This window comes from Thunnus albacares, chromosome 2 (genome assembly GCF_914725855.1).
Source record: "Thunnus albacares chromosome 2, fThuAlb1.1, whole genome shotgun sequence".
NCBI classification, from domain to species: domain Eukaryota; kingdom Metazoa; phylum Chordata; class Actinopteri; order Scombriformes; family Scombridae; genus Thunnus; species Thunnus albacares.
Window position 1 is genome coordinate 14,885,645 of NC_058107.1, and position 17,841 is coordinate 14,903,485.

At 39.7% G+C, this 17,841-nt stretch overlaps 2 protein-coding genes across 3 annotated transcripts in view; one reads left to right on the top strand and one right to left on the bottom strand.

Moving 5' to 3' along the window:
• Positions 1-1,105: 1,105 nt before the first annotated feature.
• LOC122970570 (L-serine dehydratase/L-threonine deaminase-like) lies at positions 1,106-4,536 on the bottom strand. Its single transcript, XM_044336754.1, has 8 exons — positions 3,819-4,536; positions 3,535-3,691; positions 3,384-3,423; positions 3,152-3,291; positions 2,651-2,742; positions 1,970-2,197; positions 1,735-1,859; positions 1,106-1,640 (listed from the first exon to the last, which is right to left on the bottom strand). Exons 2-8 carry the CDS (start codon positions 3,685-3,687, stop codon positions 1,447-1,449), a joined length of 972 nt encoding a protein of 323 aa, XP_044192689.1. The 5' UTR covers positions 3,688-3,691; positions 3,819-4,536; the 3' UTR covers positions 1,106-1,446.
• Positions 4,537-13,810: 9,274 nt separating this feature from the next.
• Positions 13,811-17,841, top strand: part of LOC122993548 (tetratricopeptide repeat protein 28-like) — a 168,814-nt gene continuing 164,783 nt past the window's right edge. For both annotated transcript variants that reach the window (XM_044367814.1, XM_044367824.1), the window contains exons 1-2: positions 13,811-14,385; positions 16,932-17,231. In XM_044367814.1, the coding sequence (XP_044223749.1) occupies positions 14,356-14,385; positions 16,932-17,231 (330 nt within the window). In that variant the 5' untranslated portion in view covers positions 13,811-14,355. The remainder of the gene's footprint in view (positions 14,386-16,931; positions 17,232-17,841) is intronic.

Below are 17,841 nucleotides of genomic sequence, written 5' to 3' on the forward strand. Positions count from 1 at the left end.
TCATTGTACAAGATTGTACAATGAAAGTGTGGCCATTATATGAACAATAGTAGTGATGTAACAACAATAAAAACAAGTCAAATTAGTAGTAGTCTATTTTTTAGCTAGGACAGGGTTAGCCTGAAGGAATTCAAGGAATGCCTCCAACATGTTGACTGCTTGGTTTCAAAGGAACTGTTGCTGGCATACAGCTGTCTCCCCTCTTTCTGACATAAGGGCCCTCCGCCCCTGTTTTAACGACCCCCCCCGACCAATGAACAGTCAGGAAAAGAGCCACATCCCCAACAAGTCAACCTATCGAACTCTAGGAAGTCTCAGTGATTTCAAAAGGTGTGGACACTTCTGCTGTGTTCATGCGACATGTGACTGACCCACAGATAGCTTCTTTAGCTACCAAAAGATTATTTTATGACGGACAGGCCATTTGACCTGTCTGAAATATACTGCCGTGTAATAAGAATCCTAAATCTAAGAAGAGTGGAAGACGAGACATGGAAACATGCTCTCTGCGTTGACTGATTTCACTTACTGCATTGTTAAAAGTTAGGTCATATTTAAAAACTTTTATGTATGATTAACTATTAACTGATTCAGTTATGAAGAAGTATGGCTCATGGATGCAACGCTTAATAAAGTACTCCTTGAGGAGAGAGGGACTTGAAGAGGAGCACAATCACATTTGTATGACAAATTATTAAATTGGATGAGAGAGACTGCAATTTAGCTATAGCCTAAATAATTATCACTTCCCATGTGCAAATACATTGTAGTATGTCTCAACTGCCTTTAAATACCATGACAAGTACCATACATACCACGTACAGAACATGTGCTTTATATAGTTCATGTACACATCATATACAGTATACCCTACAACTTCTACTGTTCTTCTCATGTGTATTTTGGGGAGTGCAATTTATGAAGATACATAAAACCCAAGGGGAGGAATAAGATGCTTTGCTTATAAAAGACTTAGATGTACAGTATGAACTTGGTGCTTATGGAAATCTCTTTGTAATCTTGTGATCTTAGGAAATATCTCTTATATCTGAGGTGTAACTAACCAATATTGTCAAGAGAGGGAAATGATTCTTTACGCGCAATATTCAGAAATATAATTTATTCATATTTAAATACATTTTTAAGTACAAAAATAGGAGAACAACATAAAACCACTTTTACAAAGAAAGCAGGCTAAATACACATGAATACAATCTAAATGTATCTATACTTTTTTTTTGGAAAGACAACTACCTTTACCAGAGCAATATCAGATTTTTACAAGAACAAAACATCCCTTCAGCATGTCACCCTCACATCTGTCGGTCTCTGTGCTCAGAAGAGTTTCACAGTCTGGAATGATTCGGTCTATGGAGCACATGAATCATAGGTTTTGGGATTGAGACCAGCTGATGGAGGAATAGAGGAAAGGTCTGGAAGGCCACGCTAGATAATACCAAGCTGTTTTTTCAGCCTCCTTAGCTGCTCCATGCTGATGTTGTTGCCTCCGCACACCACAATGACCACAGGGCCCAGGCTCCGCGCCAGCTTGTCCTCATCCTGCAGCCTTTTGATGATGCCACTGTAAACAGCTGCCAGAGCTGCACCGCAGGCGGGCTCCACCAGGACCTTCTCATCATCTGCACATAGAGGAGACACCAGGGGAAGATCAGTCTCATGGCTACTTCTTGTTATTTTAGAGTGTGCGTCTGTTAAGGCTCAGATCGTACTCACCTACAAAGCTTTCCACAGCTTTCACAGCCTCCTGGTCTGTGACTACTTCTGAGAAAACTGTGTGCTCCCCCACCAGCTTCAGAGTCTGTGCAGAGACCCTTGTCAGGCCCAGTGTGGTTGCAACACTAGAGAGCATAAAGAAAGGTCAGTCTTAGCCACAGGAAGAGGAACTGTGTGAGCAGAATGCAGGATGACGGTATTTAGGTGTAATAGCATCTATGACTAAGGTACGTACCTGGTAATTGCAGGTAAAGTGACCAGCTCTCCGGCCTTCATGGCTGCATTGAGGCTATGTGCTCCCAAGGTTTCCATAGCTACAATGGGCACATCAGCCCAGTTGGCGCGGCGCAGTCCCTCCACCACTCCGTTCAGCAGCCCTCCGCCTCCCACCGACAGCACGATGGCTCCCGGCTTCTCTGTCATGTCTTGCTCCAGCTCCTTCACCAGAGATGTGTGGCCCTCCCTGCAACACACAAACACAACCCTGACCCGTCAGTTTACTGGTAAAAAAACCCCCCAAAAACAATGAATTTAAAGTGTGTTATAAAAGGCTGATCATATAAGTAGCCCATGATGTAAATTATCTACGGTTGTGTCTTTGACTGTGACATTCACCGTGTACATGAATTATCTTGGGACCCCTCAAAGTTAGCACTGTGATAAGATACAGTGTGTCTGACATAACACCTCTGCAACTGTTCTATGAGATAAGACAGGTGTTACTGTCAGACCTTTGCATATTTTAAAGCAATTTCATTCCCCTATGAGTGGGGGAGAATGTGTCTTATCACTGCTCCCTCCTTCTCTATCTACTGACAGCAGAAAGATTACTTTTCATAAATTTCTCCACAGAGTACACAGTAAAATGAAGTGCTGTCACAATCCCTGAGGGGAAGACAGGCTGAGGCTGTCTCACCAGATGAGAGGATCATCAAAGGGGGAGATGAATATCCAGCCGGGGTTGTTGGCCACAAGCTGCCGTCCGTATTCAATGCTTTCATTGAGAGCCTGAAAAAGATGAGGCACAACTTCAGTTAATCTGATAAGTTAGATTAATATCACAAAAGTTTTTTTTTTTTTACTGACAATAACCATTAAAACAAATCTAAATATAAAATATCAGGAGTTTCCTTCTCTCCATCCTAAATGGATGTATTAAAAACAAAGAAATATGAATGAACTGTTGCACAGATAGATTCTCTACATGTTGCTATTCATTTATTCTCCACTTTGGTTACATTTCTGCATTTGAGTGTTAATCTTTAAAAACATTTTGATTGTTATATTCAGCTTCAATTCCTACGTTATCTCCTTGTGTGTTCTTATCATTTTGTATTCTCAGTCTGTCCTAAAAGTCATACTTGGGTGTACAAAATATGTACTGTGCATCTTAAAAGTAAACAACACATGAACCAACCTTTCCATGGATGACCACGGTGGCGCCCTCGTCCTTCAGTCTCTCCACTGTTGGGTTTGGGGTGACACTTGGCACGACGATAGTTGCAGGAACCCCGAGCTGACGGGCAGAATAAGCTGCAGCCATTCCAGCATTTCCTCCTGTTGTGAAACAGAAGAAATTAAACACCTAAACAAACATCAACAGAGGAAAACAAAACTCCCAAATGGATTTTTTCTGCTTTGCCGCTCACCTGAACAGCAGACGAAACGCTCACATCCTCTCTCGGCCCACTGGAGAGAACCAAAAAGACACATTACAGTTAAGGATCTTAAAATCACAGGTGGTCGACACAGGACAAATCACATCAATACATCACCACGGCACAGAGGAGAGTAACTCACTGTTTTGCAGAGGTGACCGATGCCTCTTATCTTAAAGGATCCTGTGGGCTGTGATGAGTCCAGCTTGAGGTAAACAGAGGTGCCTGCCACTTTAGTCAGGGCAAGACTCTGCCTTACTGGGGTGGCCACATGAAGAGGCTGATGGTTCTTCATTTCACTGTGGAGCGAAGAAGCAGTGAAAGACAATGAAGACAGTCTGTCAGATGTAAAACATCAATAACTGTCAATAATTATAAGCTATTATAAGAATGCATGCATGACCTCTAATGCTTGCTTCAACTCACCAGAATCAGATAGATGACAGGATATTAAGCTGTGGTGGATATAAATGTTCCTTATTCCTTTGCCTCTTGCAGCTCAAAGTGCATATATACCTACATGTGCCATGGGCTTGTCAAGGAGGCCTACTTGCTGACCAATCAGCGTCAGTCATGCTGCCACCAGACCCCGCCCACTGACCGCGAGATGAATTAAATTCCTCCAAATAAACTTTTTGTTAGACAATAGAGGCTTTTTCAGGATATGTCAGGATCTGGTATAAACTGGAATACACATATTGTCTGCACTGGTGTGACTGGGGGGACGTTGCAGCAAATAGGAGCAAAAAAAAAGACGAATTTCCGTTTCTTGCTTTCATAATTAACGAGGATTATTTAAATGTAATTGTCTATTTGATAGAAAAGGTGTAAAAACTCGTGAACTTTAAGCAACCTTACATAATTTCACCCTCTTCTCGCCTCCCTTGAAACACCCCCATGACATTTTTACACGCTGTCCTCTGCGTGTTCTTCTCCCCTCTAAAGGAAGTCGCAGGCACCGCTGGCATTACCAAAAGAGTCGCTACTATTTCGGCTCCCACTTCACTACCAAAAGCGGGCTCCATGAGCAGCCACAGCACGGACGGTTCAAACCTGAATGATCCGGTGTACCAGTGTGAGCTGCTGTCCCTGCATGAGAGGAATAAAATGATTTAAAGTGAGGTTGATCAGTATATCTATCACAATGGGCAAGAAAACATTATACTGAAGGCAGTGGTGGAAAGTAACTAAGTATATTTACTCATGTACTGTACCTAAATACAATGTTGAGATGCTTTGATTGAGTATTTCTTTCTTTTATTTCTGCTTCTTTATTCTACATTTCAGAAGGAATATTGTAGGCTATATTTTTTTTTTTACAAAGAAAGATGAAAGTCTGCACATTGTAGCTCCCTTAGATGCAGTTTATTGACACTGAGACATCCACTAGTACACCAGACATTGACATTGACTCTGAGGAGAGAACTTGATACTCTCACACCAAAGGCTCTGACTGAGGACTTTAATATCAGACCATTCCTGTGATTGTTTATTCGTTGATGCCATGTTCTCTTCAGGTGTGAATTCATTTCTGTGCTGTTGATTAATATCTGTATTATTTTATGTATGATTTTTCATATTTGGGTAGACATCTGATGGTTGGTTATTGTAGACTCCTGTTTCAAAATGAGAGACATTGTTTTAGAAAACTGGTGGATGTCTCAACATCAATAAACTGCATCTAAGGGAGCTACAGTGTGTGGACCTTCATCTTTCTTTGTTCCATTGTATCATTAGTCCACCTCCTGTTTGAAGTTTATGGGGTGTGCACGTCTGCTACACTTTTTGGAGGCTATATTTTTGCACATTTACCTGACAGCTCTGCAAATTAAGATTTAAAAAAGAATAATAAATATAAAAGAATATTATTTTATAAAATACGATGACAAAGGAATGTGATGTAACAGATTAAATTGCCAGATGGTATATAAAGAACTTAAAATGAGCTCCATCAGCCACAATATTAAAGGTCTGCTTACAGGACATTGCATCAGCAATAATGATCCAATGCTTCCTGCAGCATAATGAGCACTTTTACTTTTTATAACTTTTACTTGAAATATTTCTACAATGTTGTATTTCTTCTTTTAACTACAAAGTTAACCAACTGAGTACTTCTTCCACTAACCGACCTCATTTAATAGATGTAGCTTATAGGTCATTCTGTCAACTGTTGCCACTTAAACACCAGTATAGCAAAGTTGAGTTTGAGAGAGAAAGGGAGAGAGGAGTGTAGATGTATAGATATACTGTTGACAAGAATAGCCTCTGCAACCTGATAAAGGAATCTTAACATGCAACACAGTATATCAAAATGCAGCAAGTGGCCTACAAAGGCTGCAGATATAGCCACAACTATGAGGAGCACTTGATATAAAGACTGAGACCAAACTTTATAGCAGACAAGTAGGCCTACGGAGCTCAGCAGCCTGTTAGATCATAATGTGGGTAACATTTTACAATACACGCCATCAAATTGTACTGCTCTAACAGAATTAAGAAAACAGGAGATTCAGAAGTTGTTAATCAAGCTTGGTCTGTACACATCCACACAGTTCTGACAAGAGGCCTAACTAGTCAAGAAGAGAAAACATCAGTGTGGACAGGCCTCGATAAATAAACCAGAGGCTCATAAATGATCAAGACATCACCAGTCTAACAATTCTTTTGAAACAGAATTGTGCATCCAGAGTTTTTAAAAGAGTGTGAAAACCAAAACTTCCAAAAGAGGTCAATACATTAAGCAAGAATAATGCAACATGTTTAGATCATTCTTCACTGATCATTATGCTTTAATGCATGAATCAATTCACTATGTGTCACAAATTACTGCTGCTCACTTTAAAAAAACAAAGATCAAGTTACTATGAGTTTTATTTTTTTCAGACTGGTGGTAAGATGTACACATCTAGGCCTACATACTGCTCCATGATTCATCATGTTTGATACACATCTGTTCACATTAGGGGCAGATGTGTTTATGAGAGTCAACTGCTGTATTGGGAATCTTGTGCTTTTTCATTTTCAGTTCCTTGGCTCTGCCTCTCTCCCTGACATGTTTTGTCCTGCTGTGCCCTCAGGTGGTGGAGGACTGCTACAACAGCCAGAGGGAGCACAGCAGGGGTCAGCAATTAGGTTCAACCATGTGCCAGTTTTTTCAGGATTTTTCATTGCAGCCTTCCATCGGTGCAGTGGAGAGGCAGACCTAACACGGTTAAGGACTGTATCTGAGAGGGAAAAAATGTCACCAACACATCATTTCTGATTAACTGCCAACCATTTGTGTTTGTAAAGAACAAATCTGTTATGGTTGCACAGGCTAAAGTTGTGGAATTCACATGTTAAATTTTAATTTCTGGCAGGTTTATTAGACTTTGACATAGTTTTAATGCCTATCCTCATGTGGGGGCAGTATTAGATGTTACAAGATTATATTGCAATAATTGGGATTGTGTTGATTTTCTTGTCTGCAGTAGATTTGTGAAAAAATATGTAAAAGTTTTGATGTGAACTATGAAAGTGAAAACTGTCAGGGCCAAATATGTTTGCTGCAGGGCCGGATTTGGCCTACAGGCTGCTATTTGCTTACCACTGCAGTACAGCTTTGCTAAACATGGACCAAAATTGTAACAGCTGACCACTTTGCCCAGTTTCTAATCCAGTTTTACAGGAACAGCAAAGTAAAACTTGTAATCTCTAATTAGCAGCTATAACAGTGAAATACAAAGATTTCAAGTTCAGTTACTTCGTGCAACTTATTTTGTACAATATTTGACTGCAATGATGGTTGAACTGTGATAAAATATGTATTTAATGTATGTAATATGTAATAAAATATTCAGACAAAAGCAGCTGCTTGCACCACATGCTCAGGCAGCGTTCATGGAGGACAGCTGGTTTGATGAGACGGCAAATTATTATCAGGCCTGTTATTATGACACATTATTTTTCTAGATGATCATTCAGACACACATTCAAATAAAATTAACTTTAAGTTTATATTTCACTTAATGATTGCAGACACAGAACATGGATACTCCTATAATGTAAAGACTGAAAGCACATTTTATAGCAGACAGGTAGATACGGGCTTGATCTCAGGCCTTTTACAGGTTGGTTGGACGACACTGTAGATCACACAAGTGAGATGTGACTGTAAAAACAGATGTGCACAAAATGGACCAGGAGGATTGCATGGTTGCTATGTTTTGTCTCCAGGTGCATCATCAATTGAATCCTTTGGGGAATATGCAGCACTAAACCACAATACCGACTGACATGATAACGGCCTTGAGGTGGATTCAGTTTTATTACCTGACCTTGAAGGCCTCTCTTAAAGAAAGCTGTGTCAAAATCTAGTTTTATGACCTTCATTATTTAATTTTTGTGCTTACATGTTGCATATTCCTAATTAATATTCATTCAGGTTACCACACAACAAATTTGTTAAAAAAGGGGTTAAAAGGGGCCCAGAAGCAACAATGTACTGTTTGTTCCTGTGATCTGTCTAAATTGTTGCATTATATGATTATGTTTTTATTTTTATGATAAATGTGTTTTTTTAAATATACCTGGCTGCAACCAAATTTCCCCTGGTGGGATAATAAAGTTTGACTTGGCTTGACTCATTTAAAGTAATGTCTTTTTCAAGGGGAAAGTTCCATTTTGGCAGAAAATGCAGACATGAAATTCACATTATTCAGTGCTGTTTGTTGCATTTACTGTATTTGTAAATCCTCACTCTAACATGTGTGTGTATTGTTGCAGTTGGATGTGCCCATCCACCTGCAAGAGCATGACTATTGGAGCGGAGGAAGAATCTCTTGATGTCGGGCAGACAATCCAAGGAGGCCTGGAGCTTTCGGCTAGTATCCCTTGCTACAGGCAGGGACAACCAGGTTAGACATATGATTTTCATATTTTAGATAAAAAAAATGTATGTTCCAAATTGTGGAATTCAGCTTCACAAAATAACAAACACAGCTCACTATATTGAATGTAGACTACTGTATGGGCCTGTTGCACTGCTTAGTGGACTCATTTACATTGCAGTAACTTTCCTGTTGAGTTTCCATCAAATTTTCAAGTTCAAATTCATTCTTATTGTCCTTGAATTGAATTTTTGTTGCAGTAAGAAAGGCTGTACCTCTAAAAATCCCGTAAAATGGATAGAATCTGTGAATGATTCCTCTGCATTGTGTTTAACGTAGATTTTTCTTTTGTGAGATTGTAAAAGTTTGTTGAGTAAGATGTTTACTGACATCCTCTCATGTGTTGCTGACCTTTCCAAAATATCAGCACTCTGCTACATTGGTAAACTTCCGGCAGAAGAAGAAGCAGACTTTTGTGGCCCGTCTTTCCAAACCTTCTCCTGAACTCCTGGAGGTGCTGAATTTGGTTCCCACTCCAATCCGTAATTGCTCAAGATTTTTCTCTTGTGAAATTTAAAAGTATGTTGTTAATTAAGATGTTTACTGACATCGACTTGTGTGTCACTGACCTTCCGCAGCTGCTGAATTTAAAAACAAAACACCAGCACTCTGCTTCAACAGCAAACCTCCCCCAGAAGAGGAAGCGGTCCTTTGAGGTCTGCCCTTCCAAACCTTCTCCTTGAATTTGATTCCCACCTGCAGATTCTGGCAGACAGCTGTATCCCGAGCCTCCACCTATGGCCTCTACTGGCAACCAGAGGATTTCGACTTCACTTGAAGATTCTACTAGATAGCCTTTACTTGGCAGATGAAGACCCCACTCTACCTGCAACTATTGCCACCCTTCACCTATAACTTTTTCTAGCAAGCTACAAATCCAATCTTCCTCCAGTCTACAGTAGCTCTATCCTCTACCTACAGTGTCTGGCAGCCACCATTTACTTCTTTCTGCAAACTTCAACCAGATGACAACCTGAAGCAGCTCCAACTCTCGCCTACAGTCTTTGGCTCCCAACTTAATGCAAGCTGCATCCCCCGCTGTGTTAGTATGTGTAAAGGGTTACTAGTTGCAATATTCAATGAAGACAAGCACTGGGTAGCTTTGCTTTTCCCAAGCTTTACCCCTGTTGTTTTCTATTCCAGGTCCCCTTTTTGCCTTGAGTAACCTTCTGTCACCTGTTTCTCCTGCAGCACTCAGCTGTTTGTGATGTTACATGTCTTTCTCAGGCCATACCTCCCTTGGAGTTCAAACTGAAGAAGATCAGCCCTGCATCTGATGAAGCCATGTTCTACAACCTACTTGTAGTGATTGTAAAAGGGAGCATCCCCACCGAAATGAAAGTGCTTCCAGACTATCGAGACAAAGATGTTCGTAAAAAGGAAAGCTAGTGGTAAGGCTGGGATTAATGTACAAATTTGCTTCCCCTGACAACTATAAGTCTTTTTTACTTACCTTTTCATCTCTCCATTTCAGCTTTCAACTGACCCATGACCTTTACAAAGAAGGAAGTGGTAAACTGGAGGAATGAAAGACAAAGGAACTGAACTACATCTGAGAGTCATAATAACACATTTACAGTTCATTAACTGGTTATACTTTGCATTATTCCAGGCAGATGGTCAATCAATGGAGTACCCAAAGGCATCATCAAACAGTCCTTGGGTCAGGTGTTAGTCATAACAAACTCTAACATGGCATGTTCCCCAAAGAAGTCATGAAGAAACAAAAGTAAGTAGTAAGTTTTAAATATTTTAGCAAGATCAGCAGAAATTCATTACATGCACCCTCATTTATTATTTATTTAAGTTCAAACTCACTGTTTTACTGTAACAGGAAATGGGAGATTCTTTCATTTTGAACAGAACTGAGAAAGTTATCCATGTGCTGAGGAGGAACTGTCCTATTGCCATGTCAAGACTTGAGTGGGAGAGCAGGGAGCAGGGACACACTCAGTATGGTAAACACAACCCTTCAGATAATATGCAAAAACATCATAGTGCAATAGCGTGATGTTTATAATTAAATTAAAGCTAAATAAATTAAAGCTTCTTATCTGTTTGAGTGTACACCATCTACTTCTTTTCACAGGTATTTCTATGTGTTGTGTGAAGGAAAGACACACAACCATCAATATTAACCTAGATTATCTGGGAAATGGGACTGAGTTGAGAGTTCTTTGCTGAGAGCTCTTCTTCCTCCCACACAGACACACAGCACTCAAGGTATAGTAATCAGTGTGATAAACAGAATATTTGGCTGTGTCTCAGTGTCTATTCATGCATTTCCACTGAATCTGATTTATCTTCTACTCTTCTACTTACAGTATAAGAAAAAAAACTGTCCTGAATCTATCACTCTAATGATCTAAAATTATCTTGAATGTTTGGTGAAATGTTGGAATATTTGTTGATTTTTTTTTGCCTTCCACAGAGGGTCATAAACAGGAAACCTTTTATACTGTTTCTATTGTTTAAAAAAAAGAATTTGAATTTTGTTCCTCATTAATTGTTATCTTTGGATTCTAAAATGAACTTGAATGTGCCATAGCTATAGATGATTGATATAGTGTGATTGTGAATGTATTTTATTGACTCTTCATTAACGTGTTAAATCAGTTGTACAGAGTAAATTAATACCTCTATCATCCCTTCCTCATCCAAGAAACTACAGTATATTCTTAACCATGTCAAGTTATTGTGGATATGTCCATTTCCAGTGTCTTCAGCCTGAACAGCAGCACTGCCTCCTCATGTGTGTCTTCTTCACCTTATTCCTCCTCCACATCCTCCACATTCACCACCAACTCCTACTGTAGTGCCTTACATTTCAGCCAGTTAACTTGCTATGTTACCATCACTTGTATTTGTTCTAAGGCCTTTGCACTGTTGCTCAATAAAGTCTGTTGGTCTCTCAGTCATCAGATGAGTCATTTGAGTTCACAAGAATTTGCATAAAACTGACATTTTGATATTTCTTAAAGAATATTGTATCTAATTCTAAATGCTCTTTTCTTGTCGGACACATTTCTTTTCTTTATATATTGGAAGCCATCTATACTTATTAGCTTCAATGAGCAATGCTAAAAGTGATCAAGAAGCTATTGTGATGGTATGTTTAAACATATAAGGACTCTTGTTCTCCACTTTAAAAAGGCCAGCCTTTATTCTTTGACATAAAGAAAGATTGCTAATTGTTAGCTTAGCTTTGAAACATAAATTACGAGCATTTAATTAAATTTCACTTGAGCGACAAACCAAGCCAGTCTTCAAGCTTCAACACACTGGATGTTCATTCATCTAAAAGAAACCTTGAATGATGCATTAAGTTTGATGTTACTGTAATATGCAGTCAATATTGCAAAACTATATTCTTCACATTCAGTCTTTATCACTGCTGATCCTATACTCATTGGCTCATGGTTGGTCCAAGAGAGGCATTGTGTCCATGAACACCATCACATAACGTCAACAATATATAGTTTGACTGGTACAAAGTTGCATTAGTCTGCTTCATTTCCTGGTTTTATTAGAAATTATGTGTGTGTCTGCAAAATTTCAGTCTCAGTCTTCAGGACTACAAATAGTCAAGTAATAATACATCTTCTCAAGTTACTATTAAGGCTGCAGTTAATTTTGGAAAATGCTACAGAAATTCTGAAAAAAAAGACGTGAAATACCTTCAGGGGTGGGCAGTATAGAGCCCTGCTTAATTAATTTAGTCTTTTCAGTGTGACATAGTAGAGCAGAACATTTCTCATAATTTCAAACAGCACAAAGAGAACTAAATTTTATTGCTTTAAATAAAAAGACAGCAAACACACCAAAATACACAAATTATTTTACAGGCACTGCACTTTTAATTTCCAGAACGAACCTGAAGCAACATATTCTATTAGATGATGAACAGTTTTCTCTAGAATAAAAGCTCTGCAGTGTATCTGGACTCCCTGTGTTAAAGGTGACATCAATAAATGACTCTTATAAATGTGACAATCATGCTGGCAAACAAACTTGTGTTTTGGGCAATTTGGCCCCCCACATCAGACCTGATTGTTAATAAAATCATTTAAACTGTAGGCCTATAATAAATTGCTTAGTTTATTTGACACCAGTGGAGTTTTTTCCCATTTAAAGAATACACAGTATATTATCTACAAACCAACAAAAAAATAAACAGTGGCTTCATATTTCTAGACTAATTGAAAACTCCACTGTGACTTAAAACCATATGTACAGGATTTAAAACTTTCTGACTTTGATGCCCCCCAGTGGTAGTATCTGTTGACCTGTGGCAGACAGCACTGCAAACCGATGCACTGATTTATTTCACCTTAATATATCTCAAGCTGTGGCATGCACAGCAGAGAAATAGATTCAGCAGTGAGCACAGAGTTACCCCTTTTTGCTTTATTTAATGGATGTATGTGTTCTAATGGAAGAATTAAATGCTTCATTTTTGCCCTAATTTAAAAAAAAGACTTGTCAGACCAGACCAGGTATAAATAATATCAATAATGATGGCATCATTCAAATTTAAGTGCACTAGCAAGCCATGCTAATCAGCTAGCATGCACAATACCAAGGCATTGGAACTTGTACAGCTGAATTGTCTGCAGCCATGTTTTGGAAATGTGTCCATGAGTTTATCTCCTCAACACTGAACTACTGCAATGCGCTATTCACAGGGATCCCTGACAGGAGCATCCAGAAGCTCCAGTACATTCAGAACAGCACTGCCAGGATCCTGAAGAGTGTGAAAACACAAACATATAACACCAATCCTGTTTTCATTGCACTGGCTCCCTGTCTCCTTCAGGACTGACTACAAAGTCCTGCTACTCACATACAAATCCATCAACTGACATGTGCCTCCCTACCTACAGGCACTGATCAGACCACAAACCTCCACCCGCACCCTCAGATCTGCCAGCAGCTTGCTCCTCTGCTCCATGGGGGATCGAGCCTTCTTCTCTGCTGCACCAGGCTTGTGAAACAGCCTTCCTAACCATCTGAGGGCAGCACAAACCCTAGGCTCTCTTTAAAAAAAGACCTAAAAACCTTTCTATCCAGGAAAGGCTTTTTCATCTTGACTCATATTATTATTTTCTTTATGTTGTGTATTCTATGTTATTAATACTGTAGAACTTTTAATTTGTACCGTACTTTTCATTCATAGTAAACTCAATGTATTTATTATGTTTTCCAACTTTGACATAACTGAAAGCCTGCTGTAAAGCAGACATGGTGATACCAGACAACCTGGGACCCTTGACTGTTTATAGTATCTTTATGTGTCATCTGTTAAGATATTGTATGCCTATATATTTATGCTTCTTATGGCTGCAATATGATTTTTTGGCCACTTGGAGGCAGCGGAAGAAGCTAAAGGCACAATACAGACATGCCAGCTTAATGTTTCTGGCCACCTGATGAAAGTAAATCCAATCCTCTCTCTCTTTAGCTCGGTCTACACCAACTCCTGAGGGAAATATCTCAGTCTGTCTGCAGGTAGAATTGTGGGTCTGCAGAGAGGTGCCCCTCTCTCACCCTCACCCCTGCCCTCACAGAGTCTAGACACGCCAGTGACATGAGGGTTACCTCTATTTTTTTGCTTTGGACTCCCACGTTATAAATTATTCGTAACCCTTTAAAAACCAATAAAAGTAAAACCGAGTGATAAACACATTAACTTAGTACTTTTCCTTTCCTGGCTCAAGCTCCCACAGACCTTCACGCCTCCCTCTGCACAGCGCTCACAAGTCCGCTATGGCAACAGGGGAAAAAAGACACGAAAAAAAGGAAAAGATTTGACAACATGGCGCACTTTCCTTGAGAAAAGTTTCTCCTGAACGCCACACAGCTCTGTCTTTGTGGATTTTCCTCGCAGTTTGTCGACAATTGCACCGCAACGTGGACTTTTTCGGTTACATTTTGAACACCTCTTGATGCGTAAACAGTCGATTAAAGGTCAACAAGGAGTGTGATGGGATGAGAGCGATAACCCGTCGCACAAACCAAAGCAGTCAGACAGGATGGAGAAGCAAGCGACTCTGAAAGAAAAGGTAAATAGACTAAAAAAGAAAACAACTCATTTAGACGCTGTCATGTTGGCTGCCTTTTTTTGCAGTTGTTGGCACATTATTGCTCCATGAATAACACGTTTTACTTCGCGTCCTGGACAGGAAATACCAAATGACCATTCCTGCGAAAACCTCATAAAAGACGTCTATCGATTTTCCAGTCATGCATACTGTACTGTGCTACACAGTGGATGTGTGGGCTCTGCTGGCGCCGACAATAGCCAACATAAATGTGATTTAAAAGTCAATGGGAAATCATACAGATTGCAAATAGGCTGTAAACCCAAAACCACACGTATTTTGTCATTGCATGAACAGAAGAACTTGCCCTGCCAAGATCCTATAGTGGCAATAGGTTTATGTGTAGTGCCATAGCCAAATCCACATCATTTCCCAACCAAAAAAACTGGCAATGTATGTAGTCCAGACTATATTTGCCTTTGGAGAGTAATCTCTGTCTCTATTTCTCCTTATGATAAAGTTGGTAGGGTATCCTCTGTATTTGTCTAGGCTCTCATGATCCCTCCACCCTTCCTGCCCAGTGCTGCCCACATACAGGACAGCAAGCAGCCCCCCAATATGTTGCAGCAGATGAGACAAACACACAGAACTTCCTGTAAATCACGTTGATTAGTTCCTTTTCTGTGCACAGCCCTGCTAATCAGTGAAATCAGCGGGTGGAGTGTTTGTTTGAAGGGAAAAACCTGCATGCTTTCGGGCCCTGGAAGCACTAATCTATAATAGATGCTTCTCCAGGCATTTCTTTGTGAGCAAGCCTTTGAATGTCAGTGTGCGTGACAGTGCTGTCAGCTGTGGTGTGGACGTCACTCCTTCCCTCAGACTGTTTGTGTATTTCGGAGAGGTGAGTTGCCTCCCCGTTGAATTTACTGCAACAGATTCAGCAGTAAACGCTTGTTTAACCCTCCCCATGCACACATCCCTCTGTTTTAGCCTGCCTCTTTATGAGTTTGCAGCATATTTGATCTTTCAACAATCTACAGGAGTTGCATTGTCTTTTCTAGCTACAGTATAACACTTTGAAAGGTTTCAGAGTTAGGCCAAAGTGATGCAGGAGAGCGATTCTTCCGTGATAATGAGATTATTAATGATTATAACACAAGAGAAGAACAAGTAAATGTGGCAGACATGAAGGTCAAAGCTTGCAAGAAAGCAACTGATTGGTGCTGCATTGTAACTTAATGTTGAATCTACTTGATACCCAAAGCCCGCATGTCTGCTGTTTCTACTCCCCGGGCCTCTGGAAGTAATTACCAAGCCTGCCCTATCCCAGAATTCAGTCCGAGGAGGAGGTGTGGTGAGAAAGAGGTATAATGGAAGCTCGCCCAAAAAACATGCAACCAGAGATGAATTTCATGATTCAGTAACGCTCAGCAAACCGTCCCTGTTAACTGGATATGGCACTCATCGACTTAATCAATCAGACTTTATTGGTTGGATGCAGTTAAGACCTACAGTAAGTCAATATGATAATTGGTTTTGCGTTCAAATGGTTTGCCTGCCAGCGGCTTCAAAATTCTTAACAAGTTGGATATGAATGGGAACAATAATGGATAAAATCCCAAATTAATGCAGCTGACCTTGCTTTAAGGTGTTATCTTGTTGTAGGAGGTGAAATATCAGTTTAATGAACGTGTCTCTTTAATGAAGACGTGCAGGTCTTTCAGAGGTCAAAACACTGAGCAACATCAGGATCACTTGGGTCCTCTTTTTTAAAATAGAAATCTTTATTTTAGACTAAAAGTGTGCAATTTTGCAAAACCGTATTTTAAATCTTATGTCATGACACAATATACTTCAAGAGATAAAGTGATTTAGTCTCACATCATTGTTTCTAATATTACAGAATTTCCAGGGGACTACATATGCTGTGTGTCATTTTGCTGATCTGTAACTTTGTAATTTTTTTATTTGAGCCAAGTTAAACTTGCTTAAGATATAAACTTTCATACAGTTACATAAGAAAATTGTGTAAAAAAAAATAAGAAATTGTGTCCAAACTTTTGACTGGTACTGTATGGCTCATATCCTCCCTGTTTTTATAGCTCTCTTTCATAGCAGGCACTGACTTTGACTCATCATAACAGGAAAAACACAGGTGGAAAAAATAACATCGACAATGGCTCAGTGAAGTTCATTTGTGTCCAAGAAAGCCATACGACTAAGCCAGTATGCACAATACCTGGGTCAGGCAAAACTAAATAGAATTCAGCCATTATTAATGTTATTAATTACACCTATGCTTTTCCCGCTATGACATGTCAAAATTTCTGCCATGATAAATGTCTGTTCAGCTTAATTATAGGAACACCCTGTTTCACAGTCACACATTAATATTACTTTATACTTTAGCTGCATGCTCTAACAACTGTATATTCTGGTGCCATTGGCCAGTGAGTAGCTTCACTGGAGCAGCTTAGTATGGAGTTCCTTGCTCAAGGGTATACCTGGTGGTGAACTTCAGTCAAACTGATTATAGCTCTTATACTCCTCTCTGTCCATTTCTCCAGTTTTCAATCTTCAGTATCCGGACAGCGGGCAGACCTATCCGGTGTGTTCCTGGAGATGACGGGGGCAGGTATGGGCTCAGCAAAGCCGAGTTCATGGAGAAAGTGCAGCAGAGTAATGAGGCGTGTCAGCGGGGTGACTTTCAGGCAGCTGTTCATTTATACAGTGATGCCTTGCAAGCTGACCCACAGAACTGCATCCTGTATAGTAACCGTTCAGCAGCCCTCCTCAAACTGGGACATTACCAGGCAGCTCTGGAGGATGCTGAGAAAGCTTGTGAGCTTAATCCCAAATGGCCCAAGGTAAGTGTGTCTCAACAGCTTAAACTGTTGATACATTAGAATTGTAGATCTTATTTTGCAACGGTGGAAAAACATGAGGAAGAAGGAAGAGTCTTGAGTTTTTCATGCTGTGTATAATTTGAAATAGAAATTATTGACTTTTCTCAAATGTCATTGCAAAGAATTGTAAATCTCCAACATAAATCCCATTTGGGGGCTCTGATGTCCATATCATTTCCAATTTGAACTTTGATTATTAGAACTTAGCTGTATTGATTGAAATACAGACATGCTGTATATAAAAATAGTAAAACAAAGGTCACCATTGAATATGTAGGAGGCTTTTTGTAAAAATGTTGCTGACAAAAGTGGGATTTTGGCAATATATTAAATAAATCTTAGTACTAATTATTTCGTAATTGAAGGTACTTTTTCTCACAAGCAGTAGATCATTAGTCCGCAGTTGTAATGTCTAAGTATTAGTAATCTAAGTATTCCAAATTCCTCTCACATTTTCTCTCTTCAGTGGCTTTCTTGTGGCTGCTGATCAATGCAAAGTTTTCTGAGGTCTTGTCTTTGATCTTGTCCAGGCCACGTGGACTAACCTGCAATAGATTTCACATTACTCAGC